The following is a 17,376-nucleotide window of genomic DNA, read 5'->3' as shown; positions in this document are numbered from 1 at the left end:
TGGCCTAGAGGGGCGAGCACAGAGGGGCGTAGCTGGTGGGCACAGGTTTCCTGGTAGAGACAGCAAGACATGCCGGGTGTAGCTCTAAGTTTCTCTTTCCTTGTCTTCTGTAGCTTTCCTCCTGGTACCTGTCTTAGCGACACCATTCTCGGGTAACTAACATTGGTGGAACCTTCCTTTGCTGCTTCCCAACAATTCTGATACCAACTGGGTGTCCTGTGATTTAATTCATTTCTGAAAATAAGTACTCAAAGTTGGGACAGACCCTACAGGTTAAGAGCTCAGTCCTACCTAGACTACACCTACTTCAGACACCGGTCATAAGTCTCGGGGATGTCCAAGCTACTTGCACTTCTGCCCGACGAACTACAAGTTCAGAGGTTCCGCTGACCCCCTCTGCCAGGTTCCATAATTCACTAGAAAGATTCACAGAACACAGGAAAGCACTATACTTACTAATATTCTTTTACTGTAAAGAATATAAATGCAAGAGATACATAGGCCAAGGTCTTGGGGGTGAAGAGGGAGCAGAGCTTCCATGCCCTCTCCCGTGGAACCTGAGCATACCACCCTCCCAGCACATTCATGTGTTCAACCAGAAGGCTCTCTGGACCTGGTTGTTTCGAAGTTTTTATCTGGAATTATCTGGGCATGATTGATTTAATCATGGGCCATGTTATTGAACTCAGTCTCCAGCCTCCCTCTCCTCTTGGGGAGGTCAGGATAGGGCTGAAAGTTCCAACCCTCTAATCCCATGGTCAATCCCTCCCTTGAAACTAGGTGCCCACCAGGAGTGTTTAGCAGAAACTCAGGTATGGTCCATGCGGCTCATTGTAAATAACAAAAGACGTTCCTGTCACTTAGGAAATTCCAAGGGTCTTTGAAATTCTGTGCCAGGAGGAACTGAGGACAAGGGTCAAATATATATATATATATATATATATATATATATATATATATATATATATTTATATATATATATATATATTTATATATATATATATATATATAAAATTTTTTTAAAAAAATTTCCATAATCCTTTAATTTTAAGAGGATCTTTTATAATGATTCAAAACATTTGAGTTTCAGCAATTCCTTTCACTTTACCTTATTTTCATTCCAAATACATTTTTATTCTAGACTTGCCACAGTCAAATAATGAGTGTCCCCAGTGGCTCTAACTTAGAGGCCAATATATGGTAGGATTTAATTTTAGTGGCTTTGTAGGTTGATTCTTTGAAGCCCAGAAAGAGCCCTGGAAATGGGTGCCAGATAATTTGTCTTCTAGCTGTGCCTCAGCCCTCTACCAGCCTTGGGCAGCTCACTTCTCTGGGCCTCAGCAGCCATCTCTTTAGTGATAGTGTGGGCTGGGCAATCTACTAATGAAACTGCACAACTAGGATGGGATTTGAACCCAGCCAAAACTCAGATTGGGACTTGAACCCGTGGGCTGGGACTCAAACCCACTGTCTTTTTTTTTTTATCATTATTATTAATTAATTAGTTTATTTATTTTCAGCTGCATTGGGTCTTTGTTGTTGCGCACCGGCTTTCTCTAGTTGTGGCGAGCGGGGGCTACTCTTGGTTGCGGTGCACGGTCTTCTCATAGTGGTGGCTTCTCCTGTTGTAGAGCACGGGCACTAGGCGTGCAGGCTCCAGTAGTTGTGGCATGTGGGTTCAGTAATTGTGGCTTGCAGGCTCCAGAGCACAGGCTCAGTAGTTGTGGCGCACGGGCTTAGTTGCTCCGCAGCATGTGGGATCTTCCCGGACCAGGGCTGGAACCCGTGTCCCCTGCATTGGCAGACGGATTCTTAACCACTGCGCCACCAGGGAAGTCCCAAACCCACTGTCTTTTAATTAAAATCAGTCACCTGGTGTCAGGACTTACTGAAGCTCAGGTTCATTATGTCTCAGCACAGAAGTTCAGCAAGAGGCAAAGTCATAGGCAAGAAGTAGATTTATTAATATAGGATGCCTGTGAGGGATACAAGCACGCAGGCAAGGCGGCTCTGCCCCGAGAACTAAGTGGGAAAACAGATTTATTTAGAGAGATATACATTCCAAAGGTAGAATGTCTCAAAAGGTGAGAGTAGTCCTGAAATATGGGGTGGTTAGTTTTTATGGGTTGGGTGATTTCATAGGCTAACGAGTGGGAGGATTATTCCAGCTATTTTGGGGAAGAGGCAGAGATTTCCAGGAATTGGGCCACCACTCACTTTCTGACCTTTTATGGTCAGCCTCTGAATGGTCATGGCACCTGTGGGTGTGTCGTTTAGCTAATGTATTACAATGAGCGTATACTGAAGCTCAAGGTCTACTGGAAGTCAAATCTTCCGCCATCTTGGGCCTAATCGGTTCTAACCAGTTTATGTCGTATCCTCAACAGCTGTGTCATTCTCTAAAGGTTATGTTCTGCCGCCTTCCCTCCTGTCTCACTAAGTCCCTTCCAGCTCTGTAATTCCCTTTCCTTTTTCAGTACCTAGGCTCCTGGACCACAGAAAAAGTTAAAGGAAGAGTCATTGAAATACTCTTCAGTTGGACAGTCTGGTTTCCAGAAGACATCAAGATCCGAGATGCTTACCAGATGCTGAAGAAGCAAGGTCTCACTACCATTACTTATGTTGCATTCCCTTTTCACAGTAGTTGTTCCTTCTCGCTGTTTTGTACGCTTTGTCAGTTTGGGGTGAAAGCTGGAGATCTTGTGTCCAGTAGATACAACAATAGAGGCTGACACGGTAATTTTGATCCCTGGAAATGGGCAGACCTTTCCTTCTGGTTGACAGGAGTTGAGCTGGGTTTGAGACGGTTGTTGCTGTAGTTACCCTCACTATACCAGCTTTCCCTCTAGTGTTAGCTCGTGTTTAGGGTGGAGGCTGATTTGCTAGAGAGTTTCTCTCAGTGTCTGCTCTACTCTCAGCTTTGAGTCTTCCTCTTGCTCTACGCTTCAGAGGGGGTCTTATTCCATCGCCTTTCCTGACAGTAGACCCTTACTGCTTGTTCCTCAGTGCCCAGAGCCTGGTGGTGCTGGTGCTGGTTCTGCTGTGAGTAAGCCTCAGTCTCAGGCAGGCATGTGTCCCTGGTCTTGGTGGGACCTGTTTGTGATCCTGTCCCATCCCGACTCGGGTCTGGGCCAGGACACGTTGCTGCCCCTCCCCCAGGGGCACAGGCTTTTCTTTTCTTTTTTTTCCAGCTGCAGTAGGTTTTCACCACTGTTCTAAGGACAACAGGTTTGGTGTCCTTCCCCCAGCAGTGTGAGGCTTTTCGGTCGGGAGAGAAGGATTTCAGTGGGCCATCAGGCCTTTCCCATTCTCTTTTTGTGAGGCCTCTGGAGAATGAGCCTATTCCTCTCGTGTTGTGAGCCCCAGAGTGTGTCCTGTGTAGAAGCTGGGAGTCCATGTTCCTTTTCTCTTGGGCTCTGTGGGAGGAACTTGGATTCAGGATGGACTGTTTTTCTCCCTGTCGCATGCACTCACTTAACATTTTTAGGAGTATTAGGGATTCTACACTAATTTCTGGGCTCTGGGAGGTTGTATACCTGCATAAAATGATCAGTATTTGTATAGTGTAAGGCCCATTGACCACTAGCCTTACGGTCCGGTTCTGCTCTAATTTAGTTGGCTCTGACCTCCCCAGCTTTGTGCTGGTTCCATGGATTCTCCCAAGGGAGGATGTAGAGCCTTGATCATACCCTGGGTGTATCTCTGTAAGGTCGTTGACAGTGTTTTCCTGGTGGGACATCAGGAACCAGGGGTTTCTGGACTTTATACTGGATCCTGCTGAAGTCAACGTGTACCTATATCCGTATATTCATGAGTTGCATGTTTTAGGAATCATAAAGCAAGACCCTAAACTACCAGTGGATAAAATCTTGCCCCCACCTTCTCCCTGGCCCAAGAGCTCCATCTTTGATGCCGATGAAGAAAAGTCAAAGGTAAGGAGCTTCTCCCTGACCTTGGTGGCCTACCTGGAGTCTGATCAGACCCCTTCTTTTTTTTTTTTGAATTTTTGAATTTTATTTTATTTATCTTTTTATACAGCAGGTTCTTATTTGTTGTCCATTTTATACATATTAGTGTATATATATCAATCCCAATCTCCCAATTCATCACACCACCACAGATCCCTTGTTTTAGGGACTCTCCTGCAATGTCCCCTGATCCCGAACCAAAGTGTGGGAGAGTGTGGGGAGGTGGGTTTTGAGTTCCCTGTGGAGCAGAGAGAGGTAGCTTAAGGTCTGGATGTTTTCTTTGTGGATAGGCCAAATGATGAGTGTCCTGTTCTTTATATCTTTCACTTTATCTGTTCAGTGTTCCTGAGGGAAAGAAGGTACGAAAAGATAACCCTAGTGGGTAATGTGGGTGGTTGGTCATATCCAGAGTGTGGTGTCGGGGGAGGAGAGTGGGGAGTAAAGAATTGGTTGTATGTTGGCTCAGATCTTTTTAGTGTCAGTAAGCGTGATCTCACCCATTTTCCTTCCATTACTGTCTCCCAGAATTGTTGCTCCTCAGACATCAGTAAGGAGAGGGAAGGGAAAAGCAAGGTGGTCCAAACCTAGGCCAAGACCCAGGGATAACTCCAGGGTGCCCCTGAAAGGTGGCAGTGCTTTGGTCATGAGTGTTCTTGGTCCCTCACAAGGTCTGGTGAGTGTATAGAACCAGGAAGACTCCAGTCCGAGGACGGGCCTCTTCTGGTACCCTCTGCCTTCCAACTGCAGCTGTCAGCTGTACTCTTCCCTTGGATCTAGGTGCTCGCTGTGGGCAGAATGAGCAGGGCTGTGCTGGGTTCTGGGCGGCTTTCCCTCTGGCTCCTCTCCTGCGGGTGCTTCCCTGTTGCAGGGGGTGGGAGGAGCAGGGGAGGAGGTGTGGCATGGACTTCTGAGAAAGATAGTCTTGTGTCAGCTGCTTAGACTCTCCGGCACTCAGTATCTCCATCTGTCCTGCCATCCATCCAACAAAGAGTGAGTGACTCCTGTACCTATTGGGAATAAGGTGGACAAGATCGCCAGGGTCTGTCACATCAGAGTATGCAGTCCAAGACAGCCTTGGCACTGTTGACATTTTGGGCCAGTTAACTTTCTTGTTGGAGGTCGTTAGGCACTGAAGGGTAGAGTGTGTACAGTATCTCTTTACCCGCTAGATGCCAGGGGTACCCCCAGTTGTGACGACCGCAAATGTCTGCGGACTTTGCCAGAGGTTCCCTGGGGACATCCACCTCCCTACCCCATGGAGAAACCAGTGTTCTGTGGGGATGGTCATAATCCTTACGTTATGGTGTCGTTGTGAGCGTTTGGTAAGATAATGCATATAAAATGTGCGAGCTGTTATTAGTGCTGATTCTGCTATTGCTGGTGCTGTCAGTCTGGGCCGTTTGACACGGAGGGAATTGGTTTCACCTAGTCTTGTTCCCTCTTCAGCTTCTGACAAGGCTTCTGAAGAGCAGCCATCCTGAGGATCTTCAGGCTGCAAACCGGCTGATCAAGAATTTGGTCAAGGAGGTGGGCGTTTTCCAGGGGGTTCCGCAGAGCCAGCATTTGACAGGGGCTGGGCAGTGTGTATGTGTGTGTGTATGCTTGAGGGAGGGTGTGGGTACACAGTTGTCTGGGAGAAGGGATGGCCGCCTAGCCCTGAACCGGGGAACAGCTGTGGGCTCCCTGAAGGGCAGTGAGGTGGTGACTGGAAGCAGAAACTGCTGTGTGTTTCTCAAGTACTTCTGTCCAGGAACTCAAAGCATTTCACAGACACCAGTTTCTGTCCCAGTGACCGGTATTGGTGTGGATAGAATCCCGGTTTGGGAATTTCTTTTCCAGAGGGATTAAGGCTGGTGGTACAAAGGAATAGTCCCAGCTCCCCAAACTGCATTGTCTGTCCCAGGAATTCCGGGCCTTGAGCATCTTCTCTACCCGCTGAGTGAACACTCCATCCACTCCGTGTTTTGGTGGCTTCCCTGAGCTCTCCACAGTGCAGCGCCCCTTTCCCGGCGCTTGTTCAGGCTTTCTCCAGAGCTTCTGCTCCCTCACTTCATCCTCTTTCTCCCAAAAGGAACAAGAAAAATCAGAAAAGGTGTCCAAGAGAGTCAGTGCTGTGGAGGAGGTACGGAGCCACGTGAAGGTGCTGCAGGAGATGCTGAGCATGTACCGCAGGCCAGGGCAGGCCCCGCCAGACCAGGCAGCCTTGCAGGTACTCTTTGTAAAACTAAATTTCAGGTGGGCCTGAGTATCACTGACATACTAGGAATACACATGTATTTCAGGAAGTCATCATACAATCAAAATTTATGTCCCTCACCCGCCCCCAACTTCCTCATTCCCTTCCCTTCTGTTTCTGCCTCTCTGCCCATCCCCAGGCAACCGCTGATTTGTTTTCTGTTCTGATTAGTATATATTTCCTAGACTCTTATATAAATGGAATGATACAGTATTACACTTTTTTTTTTGGTCTGGCTTCTCTTCTCCCCCTTGGCGTAATTATTTGAGACCCATTCGTTTTTTTTTTTTTTTTTTTGGCTGCACTGCTTGGCATGTGGGGTCTCAGTTCCCTGACCGGGGATCAAACCCATGGCCCCTGCTTTGGGAGCGTGGAGTCTTTTTTTTTTTTGATTGCAAAGCAGTGTTCATTATTATTATTACCATTTTTAACATTTTTATCGCAGTATAATTGCTTTACAATGGTGTGTTAGTTTCTGCTGTATAACAAAGGGAGTCAGCTATATGTATACATATATCCCCATATCCCCTCCCTCTTGCGTCTCTCTCCCACCCTCCCTATCCCACCCCTCTAGGTGGTCACAAAGCACCGAGCTGATCTTCCTGTGCTATGCTGGGGAGCGTGGAGTCTTAACCACTGGACCACCAGGGAGGTCCCAGTAGTTTATTCCTTTTTACTGCTGAGTGGTACTCCGTTGTATGCATATACCACGATATGTATATCCATTCGTCTGTTGATGGATATTTGGGTTGTTTCCAGCTTTGGGTGATTATGAATTAACCTGCTGTAAACAGTTGTATACAGGATTTTGTGTGAACATACACTTTCCTTTCTCTTGGGTAAACTCCTCGGCGTGGGATTGCTAGGTCATATGCTACATGTATTGTTAACTCTTTAAGAAACTGCCAAACTATTTTCCAGAGTGTTTGTATCATTTTATATTTCTGACAGCAGTGTAGAGATTTCCCATTTCTTCACATTTACACATCTTGAGATCTTTCTTTTTTTATAACACACTTACTGAGAATTTATATAACAAGCTCTGTTTTGTAGGTCGTGTATGAGAGGTGTGAGAAGCTGCGGCCCACCCTGTTCCGGCTGGCAAGCGATACCACCGATGACGACGATGCGCTCGGTATGATCTTCTTTTTCTTTAATTTTTTAAAAAAATTATATTTATTTTTGGCTGCGTTGGGTCTTTGTTGCTGTGTGCGGGCTTTCTCCAGTTGGGGCGAGTAGGGGCTACTCTTCATTGTGTTGCTCGGGCTTCTCATTGTGGTGGCTTCTCTTGTTGTGGAGCACAGGCTCTAGGCGTGTGGGCTTCAGTAGTTGTAGCATGTGGGCTCAGTAGTTGTGGCGCACGGGCTTAGTTGCTCTGCAGCATGTGGGATCGTCCCAGACCAGGGATTGAACCTGTGTCCCCTGCATTGGCAGGCAGATTCTTAACCACTGCACCACCACGGAAGTCCCTTGGTACAGTCTTATTCTTTAGGCATAGACAGCACCCAAGAGTGCAGGACAGACGTGGGGCTTCCTGCCGTGCTGCTGGCGCAGAAACAGGACAGTGGCCCCTAGGTGTTATGGTGGTTGGGCTTGGGGAGGGCGTGGCCTGAGTTGATTCTCCTAATTTCCAGAGGAATCTAGGTTTGAGCAAGAAATGAGCCGCAAGTCTGAAAGCATAGATAAGGGTGGAAATTTACCATGTAGATTGGGTGTGAAGGGGATAGAAGAAAGAGCGGCTACAGTTGAAGGCTTGAAGAAAGGCTGAACGTTCTCAGAGGTCTGAGAAACAGCTGCGAGGGGCTCCTTGGAAGGTTTCACACCCAAAGTGCCTTCAGGGGCTGGGTGGGGAGTCTAAGTGGGGATACCAAGTGGAAGGCACAGGGGAGAACTGTAATCCTGTACACAGGTATTGAAACGTTTAAAACTATTTTATTTTATGGAAAATCTCAAAACACATAACAGGGATTTATTCTATCCCCATGTACTCTTCACCTTTTGTTAATAATTACCAACTCATGGCCAGTCTTTTGATCTTGTTTTATCTGTACTGCTTTCTCCCTCCATCCTCCCCGCTACGTCCCCAATTCTATTTGTTTTATTGTAATACGATCTGGCACCTTATTAGATGTCTGTTTGATGACTGTCTCTGCATTTACTTTTATTTATTTACTTACTTACTTACTTACTTTTATAGGACCTTAGCTCCCCGACCAGGGATCGAACCCGGGCCCCCCGCAGTGGAAGCGCTGAGTCCTAACCTCTGGACCGCCGGGGGAGTCCTCCCAATTCTATTCTTAAGCAAATTCCAAACATTTCAAAGTAACCAGTCAGTGTTCAGATTTTCCTGGGCATTTTTCCCGCTAATCATTCCTTGCTGACCCTCTTTCTTTTTTTTAAGTTTGTTATAAATCAGTATCAAAAAGAAAAAACACGCTTTGTAATTGGTTGATATTTAAGTCCCTTTTAATGGATAGCCCCCGTTCTTTTTTACTTCATGCATGAAAAACATGTCCTTTGACTTGCAGAGTTTCTCTTGGTCTCAATTTTCTGATGGCATCTCCCATGGTATTTTTTTTTTTTTTTTTAATTTATTTTTGGCTGTGTTGGGTCTTCGTTTCTGTGCGAGGGCTTTCTCTAATTGCGGCAAGCGGGGGCCACTCTTCATCGCGGTGCGCGGGCCTCTCACTATCGTGGCCTCTCTTGTTGCGGAGCACAGGCTCCAGATGCGCAGGCTCAGTAACTGTGGCTCACGGGCCTAGTTGCTCCGCGGCACGTGGGATCTTCCCTGACCAGGGCTCGAACCCGTGTCCCCTGCATTGGCAGGCGGATTCTCAACCACTGCGCCGCCAGGGAAGCCCTCCCATGGTATTTAATGTTTCTCTGTTCCTGATATTTCTGAAATTCCTGCTTTCTTATGAATTGGATCAGGAGGCTTGCCCAGATTCAGGTTCAAATGGTGGGGCGTGTGAGGGGGAGCAAGAATGCTTCACAGGTGATGTGAAGAGGCCCATGGTGTCTGGTTTTCTGGTTTTTTTGTGATGTAATTATTGTCTAAACCCGTTATTTCCTCTGGTTGCAATGAAGTCAGAGGTCACAAAATTTAAATTTTAATCACCTTGCACATGCCAAATAAAACACTTTGCCAGGTGAATTCAACCTCGTGTTAGTTCACAACTTCCATCCAGTTTAAAAATTGACAGGAAATGAATAGTTGGTCACTCTTGCAGTGCTCTCCTAGTACCGTGGCCTGCAGTGTTATACATAGCCCCTGGCCCTGTTGCTGTTCTGTCTCTCTCCTAGAGAGGCTTTCTTGCAGGTAAACCAGATCATGAGATACTCTTGACATTTTTGAAATCCACTGCATACTTTATACTTACAGGATGTTTCAATTTGGATGTCAGATTTTCGTCAGGAATACTTGATCTGTACTTAGATTTTATAAAATTTACAGGTGAAAAAGTAGATTCGTGTACCAACTTTTTTCCTACACGCTTCCCAATGACTGAATAAAGTACCAAAAATTTCTTTTAGTATTTGCATCCACATTGACAAAATAGCTTTAAGTTTTGAATTTTAATTTTAATTAAAGTTTTAGTTCCTCAGTTGAAAGACCCATATTTCAAGTGTTGGCCATCATATTGGACAGTACAGACAAAGAAAGTGAAAAAATTTGGTTCCTCCTACATCCTGCGAAGAAAGTGTTGAGGTTCAGGGGTTGAGTGACTGGGTGTGCCAGGGGACTGATCTCGTGATCTGGGGGCAGGAGGCAGGGATATACTGAACCTGGCAGAGCCGTGTGACAGCTGCTTTGTGGAGTGGCTTAAAAAAGACTGAGATTGTTGGTAGCTAAAGCAGGGGATTCTGATTTTTCTCTCATTCTTCAGCGGAGGTTCTCCAGGCAAATGACCTCCTCACCCAGGGAGTTCTGCTGTACAAACAGGTGATGGAGGGCCGTGTCACCTTTGGGAACACAGTGGTCAGCTCTTTGGGAGACATAACTGTCTCCAGAGGTATGTGCAGAGAGCCTCTCCCACCCTCTGCCGTGGGGCAGCCTGCAAACACCGGGAAAGAAATGGATCCCTGAACGCTCTGGGTTATGGTATAGAAATGAGAGAGCATGTCCTCTTTTCCCTTTCCCTTGAGAACTGGTTTTATATAGCCAGCCTCTGCCCCATGTGCCATCACGGGTTGACTGCTAGGCTGGAACTAGCTTTGGCTGTAAACAGAAGCGGTGGCTATACCGTGCCCAGGTTTGGATTGCACCTCTCATGAGTGCTTACTTATGGGAGCTCACACCAAAAAAAATATGACCTTCTTCGGGTGGTTCCTAGTGCCAGGCTAGCTAAATCAGAATCATCTGGAGTACTGGTTAAAATGCAGATTCTCGGACCTTCTGAATCAAGACTACTTAGAGCTGGGACCCGCATTTTTATCAAGCACTCGAGATGATTCTGATTCACTGTGGTCAGAACCTCAAAGGCCTCTGACCTGGAGCAGTCAGCTCTGCTAGTGTCCAGGTTGAATGGACCGTTAGAGGATTCTGTGTTTACTGGGGTGGGAAGGCAGTTCCTCTGGTTACCTCGTATTTCAGATGCCACTCAAGGCTGTAAGTCAAGCCAGTCAGCTGAGGTGGAAGGTTCATCTGGGGTGTGCTTAAGGGTGGGGTGATGTGATGTCTTTTGATTGGGAGGAGGCCTGAGGGAAACTGATAACCTTTAAGTGGAGACTTTGCTCTTCTTCTGACTGACTTATTTTCCTAAGTGTCTGTTTTCTAGTGTTTCAGAATCCAGCAGGCTGCATGAAGAACTGCCCCCTGATTGACTTGGAGGTGGACAGTGGGTCCGAGCAGGCTGGGACTGTGGCGCCATCTTTACTGCATCAGGACCTGGCAGCCCTAGGTGAGGGTGGTGTTTAGGGGCAGCAGGCACAGAATGGCCCTGATTCCCAGGGAGAGAGTAAGCCCATTCCCCTTGGGGAGACTATGCCTGTTTTTAGAAGGAATTGGGTATACCGGGAAGTTCAGAGAGGTCCTCCTTGTACTCAGTTTCAGATTTGCCATGAATGAGTTGAATGACTTTGGGTAATTTGTTTTGTCTAGGCTTTCTAAATATTCTAGAAAGGATGATGGTATCAGTCTCCAATTCATATCAGGTAGAGCTACTGATGTGCATCTCACTCTGTTCCTTCTTTACAGGGATCAGTGATGGCCCAGTTACCAAAAAGGTAAGGAAGCTCTTCCTAGGGACCGGAGAGGAGAGGGCAAGTCCCTCAAACCTACCTTTATGAGGGCAGCAGTGCCTGGGGGAGGGTGGAGGGCTACAGCATAGCCTGGTGGCACCGTGGACTCGGAGGTCCAAAGCCTCTTCCTCACCTCTGCTGTCTGGCTTGAACCCCTGGATGGATTTTGCTCTCCTTCTTCCCTACCCTCTTCTGTTGTATCCAGGCTCCCGCTTACTAAAGGTCTGCTGAGGAGTCACGTCCTCTTGACCTTTCTCCACCTGCCCCAGGAAGTGTAGTAAGCCTGGGCTTTGGGGTCAGGAGAGCTGTGCCATGATGTTACCATGGCTCATAGTCACTCGTGCTCTGGCCTTACGTTAGTCATTCCTGCTTTGACAGGTTGCGAGTCAGAATTGCGGTCAGGAAAAGAGGAACCCTACCACCAGCACGCTGCCGGCTGGTGGTGTTCAGAGCCCTTCTGCAGAAAGGAACTTGCTGGATCTCCTCTCCCCACAGCCGTCTCCGGGACCTCTGTGAGTGCTGTGGGCAAGGAACGTAGAGGAGTGGCTCCTGTGTGCAGTTCTCGCTCACTGCACGAGGCCAGGCAGAGGGGCCCAGGGACGCTGCTCTGCCTGAAGGGCTGCTTCCTTTCTATCGAAGTTCAACGCGTGCTGCTCCTTTCACTCCGCATCCTAAGTCAGGAAAATACGCGTTTTGGCCCAGACCTCCAGAAAGGGGTGTAAGGAGCAGCAGCAGTAGATGATGATGACGTTTTTTGTCTTTATAGGGTTTTTTTTTTTCCTGATTTCAGTGTAATTGGAAGCAAAGTTTGATTACTAGAGAAATAGATAATATAGAAAGTCCCAAATATCACTCTCTAAAGACAATGTTGAATGGTCCTTCTTTGCTTTTTTTCTACACATGTAGTAATGTGTTACTGTGGCTTATTTTTACACAAATGAGATTACAGTTTACAAACTGTACTCCACTGTGGTTTTTTATATCACACATCTTGGAGACATTTTCATCAATTTATGTAAACTTGCGTCATTCTAATAGTTGAATAATAATTCATATACATATAATATATATATTTAATCATTTCCCTCTTGTGGATATTTACATAGCTTCCAGGTTGGAGGAACCTGGAGTGTTTCTGTAGTACAGATTTATAAAAGTAGAGGTGCTCTTAGGTATGAGTAGAAACATATTTTCATAGATCCTGTCCCTTTGCCTCTGGCAAGGCTGGAACACTTTGCCTTCCCCCAAACAGCCTGAGAGCCTGTGTCCCTGGTGGAGACCACAGAGCTGGGTGGAAATGGAGATGTGCTGGGAAGTCATTCTTGTTTGTACCCGTAGGGGGTTTCTTCCTAGTTTACTGTTTATAACCGCTTGACATGGAGTCAGTAATAATTCTAATTTTGGTGGGTTACTTACGTCTGGAGTTTGGTTTCCCATAAATGTTTTTGATTTGTATTCCAAATGGACAAAATCATGAAGTATGAATGAAGTGGTCAATGTAACTTGTGCTGTCATCTTCCTAGCTTACGTCACGCTGGTGATCATGTATGGGAAACTTCATCTGACTGAGCTACTTGTTGTCAGAGACTGCCTGACAACTACAACATTAATTACTTTATTGGGTCCTTATTGTATGCACACATTCCGCTCAGTGCTCTTCATACACTTTCTCATTTAATTCTTGTAACAGCCTATGAGATAGATACTAAACTGTTTCTATTTTACAGATAAGAAAACTGAGGCATTGGTTAGATTACTTGTCTAAAGTCATACACCCGTAAAATATATACATACACACATATACACATGCATATATATTTATTTTTTTCCCCTTATTTTTCAGAAAGCCTAATCAGATTCCTGGATTTCTCTACAGTTTTTGCCAGTCTTGATATTTATTATTTCTTTGCAGGAATTATATTCCGCAGAAAAGTATCCCCAAGGAAGTGCCACCAGGTACTAAGTCCTCTCCAGGTTGGTCCTGGGAGGCTGGCCCATTGGCTTCTTCTCCATCTTCCCAGAATACACCTCTGGCTCAAGTGTTTGTCCCTTTGGAGTCTGTTAAGCCCAGTAAGTACAGTTTCACCCTTTTTTTTGCTTTCTGTTAGATGCCCAGCTTTATCCACTCTGGATTGGTGTGGGTGGCTCTTAAACTGGGGAAGATGAGTGGGGGAGAGATATTGCCTGGGGACAGAGGATAAGGCGGGTGGCCTATGGTCTCTTAGCTAATACTTTTTTTTAGTTTTCTCTGTCTTGAAGTTGACACTGAAGGATATTGGCAGGCGAAATTTAATTAGGGACCTTGAATCCACTTAGGGAGATGATCTTCATTTGGAATTCAAGAAGGGAATGTTCAGTGTGATCTGAAATAACTCAGAAGAGGTGGAATTAGAAAGAAAGGAAGAATTTGGCTGGTGATCCTCTTCCTTTCTAATGATCCTCATTAAGGCAGGAAAAGTAGCTATTAACCTCCCTTACAAAGAAAAGGAAACGGAAGGCCCAGCTAAGTAAGGTGACTGCCTGTGGTCAGCACACTGGTATGCGAGCGGGAAACAACTGGGGTCTTTAGATCTAGGGCCTGGGCCCCTTCCTTGGGCACAGGGCCTTCCTGTGGCTCAGTGTGGTGAGCTCAGATTACAGAGGGCCCTGGAACCAGGCAGACGAAATAAAGTCAGCAGTGGGGTCCCTTTGCATACTTACTTTATTAATTTTTATTTAAACATAATAAATGTTCATTGTTAACTTCCTGGTTTTGATAATTGCACTGTAGTTATATATAATGTTAACATTTGAGGGAGCTGGGTGAAGGGTACATGGGAATTCTTTGTGTTTTTGTAACTTTTTGTAAATCTGAAATTATTAAAAAACAAAATTAAAAACAAAAACAATATTCAATATAGTTTTAGAAAAGATAGAATAGAGCAGAAAATTAAAATCATCTGTACCATTACCACCCAGAGATGGAAGTTCTGTTAATATCTTGATGTATTTTCCTGTTTTATCCATGTACATATGTTTAGTAAATTGTTACCATAGTATATATACTGTTTTATATCCTGCTTTATTTAATATTATAAGCTATAGCATTGTTTCATGCCCTTATTCTTCAAAACCTTGATTTTTTAAAAATGATTTCATTCTTATGGCACTAACATGTACTGTAACTCATTTATTCAGTTTCTTTCTGAAGGATAATTTGTTTCCAGTTGTTTACTGTTATAAACAGTGTTACAGTGAACAACCCATTGCAAAAAATGGAGATCCATTTTTGAAACTTTCCTGATTATTTCATTAGGATATATACTTAAAAGTGGAAATGCTGGGTGTAGACATTTAAAATTTTGATCTTCGTTACCAAGTTCCTTCCTGGAAGGACTGCCTTTTTCCCCATAACCTCACCTCCATACCTCATGAGTATTTTCAGTCTTTTAAATCTCCGACAGTTTCATTGTTAAACTATATTTTTATAATGTGCATTCTGATAAGTGATGTTTGGCATGAAATAAGGATCTTCATTAAAATTTTTTCCATATGGTTAACAAGCTGCCTGCCATTTATTGAATCAGCCAGTGATTTTCAAATATATGCTCTTGACATGTTAAATTCTCATATTTGGGTCTGTTCTGCATGCTGTTTTCAATTGCAATTTTGTACATATCTGAGTATTTATTAATGCAAATAGCCCTACTCTCCCTTCTTTTTTAATGGTTAGTCTAATGTATCTTTTCCCAAAATTAACTTACGAATCATTTCTTAGCTAAACTAGAACAATCCCTTTAGTATTTCCAAGACCTAATTAATTTGAAAAGATCTGCTGTCCTTATAGTTTTGTAAAATTAAATATAAGAGATCTGTATGTGTATGTAGTCATACAAAAGAAACCAGAAGGATATAAGCCCAGATGTTAGCAGTGCTTATTTCTGGGGAGTATTAAGGGTGTTTTTTATTTACTCCTTTATGGTATCCTGTATTTTCTGTAGTGTTCATACATTATTTTAATCGTAATCATTTCTTGCTCAAAAAAATGTTTGTTTTTTTTTTCTTAAACTGGTACTGGATGGTTGGATGGAGGGGAGAGATCAGTTTGGAATGTCATGGGAGTCCAACTAGAGGTAACGAGGACTTGGATTATGGTGGTGCAGAGGGTTAATTCCAGGAGCTGTTCTGACTGGAGAAGCAACAGGCTTTGGTGATAGGTGCACATCTCTTTCAAGCATGGCTCCTCTTTCAGGGGAGTGTGTAATAGTGCTAATCCTTTTGGTTGGGTCCTTCTCTACCAGGCAACCTGCCTCCTCTTATCGTGTATGACCGGAATGGATTCAGAATTCTGCTCCACTTTTCCCAGACTGGGGCCCCTGGCCACCCAGAGGTGCAGGTGCTACTGTTGACCATGATGAGCACGGCCACCCAGCCTGTCTGGGACATCATGTTTCAAGTAGCTGTGCCAAAGGTGAGTCAGCGGCTGGCCCGCTCCTTTGAATTTTTCAATAAAGGCTATCATTTTTGAGCACCAGGTCCTTTGCTGGGATGGTATCTATTAGGTGGAAGGGTTAGAATCTTCACTCAAAGTAGGTTAAGATAAAATGGGAATTTTGTTGGCTCATTTAACTGAGGATTCCTGAATGTCTGACTTCAGATATGGCTGGATTCAGGTAAATTCTTAAACAGTTCCTTAAGGATCTGTCACTTTCTATCTCTTGACTTTGTTTTTCCTCTCTGGACTCTGTTCTCTCATAGACTCCCTCCACCATGCAGGAAAATGGTTACCAGCAGCTCCAGAGTTACATGGTCCTTATCGCTTTTTATCTCAGAAGGAAACTCTCCCCTGACATGAGGCGTGCATATTGATTACCTAAGGAAGGGCTAGGATTGGCCTTGTTGGTATTACTTGCATACCTTGGACCAGTAACTCGTGTTAAGGGGTATGAGGTACTCTGGCCAAGTTGCATGTTATGTTTTTTTCTCGAGGGAAGTAGGTCCCCACAGATTAACAGCCATACCAGAATCACAAGGAATGGGCAAGGGGCCTGTCCTGAAAGGAAGGATTCAAAGCAGACAAAAATAAACTATGTGTTTTCTAATACTCATGGTAATTTTGTAGGGCATGCACTATTATTACCTCTGTCTTGTAAATTAAATTATCAATCCAAGGTTCAGAAAGGTTAAATATTTTGCCCCAAATCACAGAGCTAGTAAGAGGCAGAGTTAGAATTCAACCCCAGGTATGCTCTCACTCTTCATGCTGCCTCTCAGAAGCCAACCTTTGATCACACAACTTCAGATACATTCTATGTATGGGTGGAAGGGTTTTTGGATCCTTTCATCAATTGGTGGGGTGGAGGCCAAGCTCTCCTGTTCACCTGATCTCCCTCATTAAAGCTGTAGTTCGTTAGGAATGAGTTATATGTTGGATTTTTTTCCCCCCAATAGTCAATGAGAGTGAAACTACAGCCAGCGTCCAGCTCCAAGCTTCCTGCTTTCAGTCCTTTGATGCCTCCAGCAGTGATCTCTCAGATGCTGCTGCTTGACAATCCACACAAAGTATGTTCTGGTGTCTGTGGTAGCAGGGAAATGGGGGCCCCTGAACTCTAGGGAGGCAGCTGGGCAGGTGGAGAGAGGTATATTGAGGTCTTGCTTTGGTTGGGATGGTGGTAGAACATCCCTTGCCAGAGTCCGTTTTCCTTTGGGGCTTATTGAAAGATCTGTGACCAGATTGTCATAGCTGGGGACCAAGGGAGTGGTACACACTCTCCCTAATCCCGTGGAATCCTCTGAAAGGGTGAGGCCAGTCTGCCCTCTTAGCTGGTCTCCAGGACTGCAGAAGCGTGGGAGGACTCCCAGGAGGTCAGCCTGGCTCCCTTTGTGTTTGCAGTCCCAGAGGGTCAAGGCCAGGGTGTGCCTGTCACACAGTTGCTTGAAGCCCTCACTTGG

General features: G+C 45.1%; 1 protein-coding gene across 2 annotated transcripts in view; it reads left to right on the top strand.

The window, feature by feature from the left end:
• The window catches only part of GGA2 (golgi associated, gamma adaptin ear containing, ARF binding protein 2), a 31,609-nt gene that overhangs the window by 11,093 nt on the left and 3,140 nt on the right, over positions 1 to 17,376 (top strand). The window contains exons 5-16 of one of the 2 annotated variants that reach the window (XM_082431047.1): positions 2,478 to 2,601; positions 3,829 to 3,932; positions 5,415 to 5,495; positions 6,040 to 6,177; positions 7,258 to 7,339; positions 10,092 to 10,217; positions 10,983 to 11,105; positions 11,402 to 11,430; positions 11,824 to 11,957; positions 13,358 to 13,515; positions 15,726 to 15,895; positions 16,876 to 16,986. In XM_082431047.1, coding sequence (XP_082287173.1) covers positions 2,478 to 2,601; positions 3,829 to 3,932; positions 5,415 to 5,495; positions 6,040 to 6,177; positions 7,258 to 7,339; positions 10,092 to 10,217; positions 10,983 to 11,105; positions 11,402 to 11,430; positions 11,824 to 11,957; positions 13,358 to 13,515; positions 15,726 to 15,895; positions 16,876 to 16,986 — 1,380 coding nt within the window. The remainder of the gene's footprint in view (positions 1 to 2,477; positions 2,602 to 3,828; positions 3,933 to 5,414; positions 5,496 to 6,039; positions 6,178 to 7,257; positions 7,340 to 10,091; positions 10,218 to 10,982; positions 11,106 to 11,401; positions 11,431 to 11,823; positions 11,958 to 13,357; positions 13,516 to 15,725; positions 15,896 to 16,875; positions 16,987 to 17,376) is intronic. The other variant, XM_082431048.1, reaches the window with a different exon arrangement.

The sequence above is a fragment of the Balaenoptera physalus genome (assembly GCF_965194825.1).
Source record: "Balaenoptera physalus genome assembly, chromosome: 16".
Classification (NCBI taxonomy): Eukaryota; Metazoa; Chordata; class Mammalia; order Artiodactyla; family Balaenopteridae; genus Balaenoptera; species Balaenoptera physalus.
Note: the sequence above shows the minus strand (reverse complement) of the source record. Positions and strands in the feature narration are given on the sequence as shown.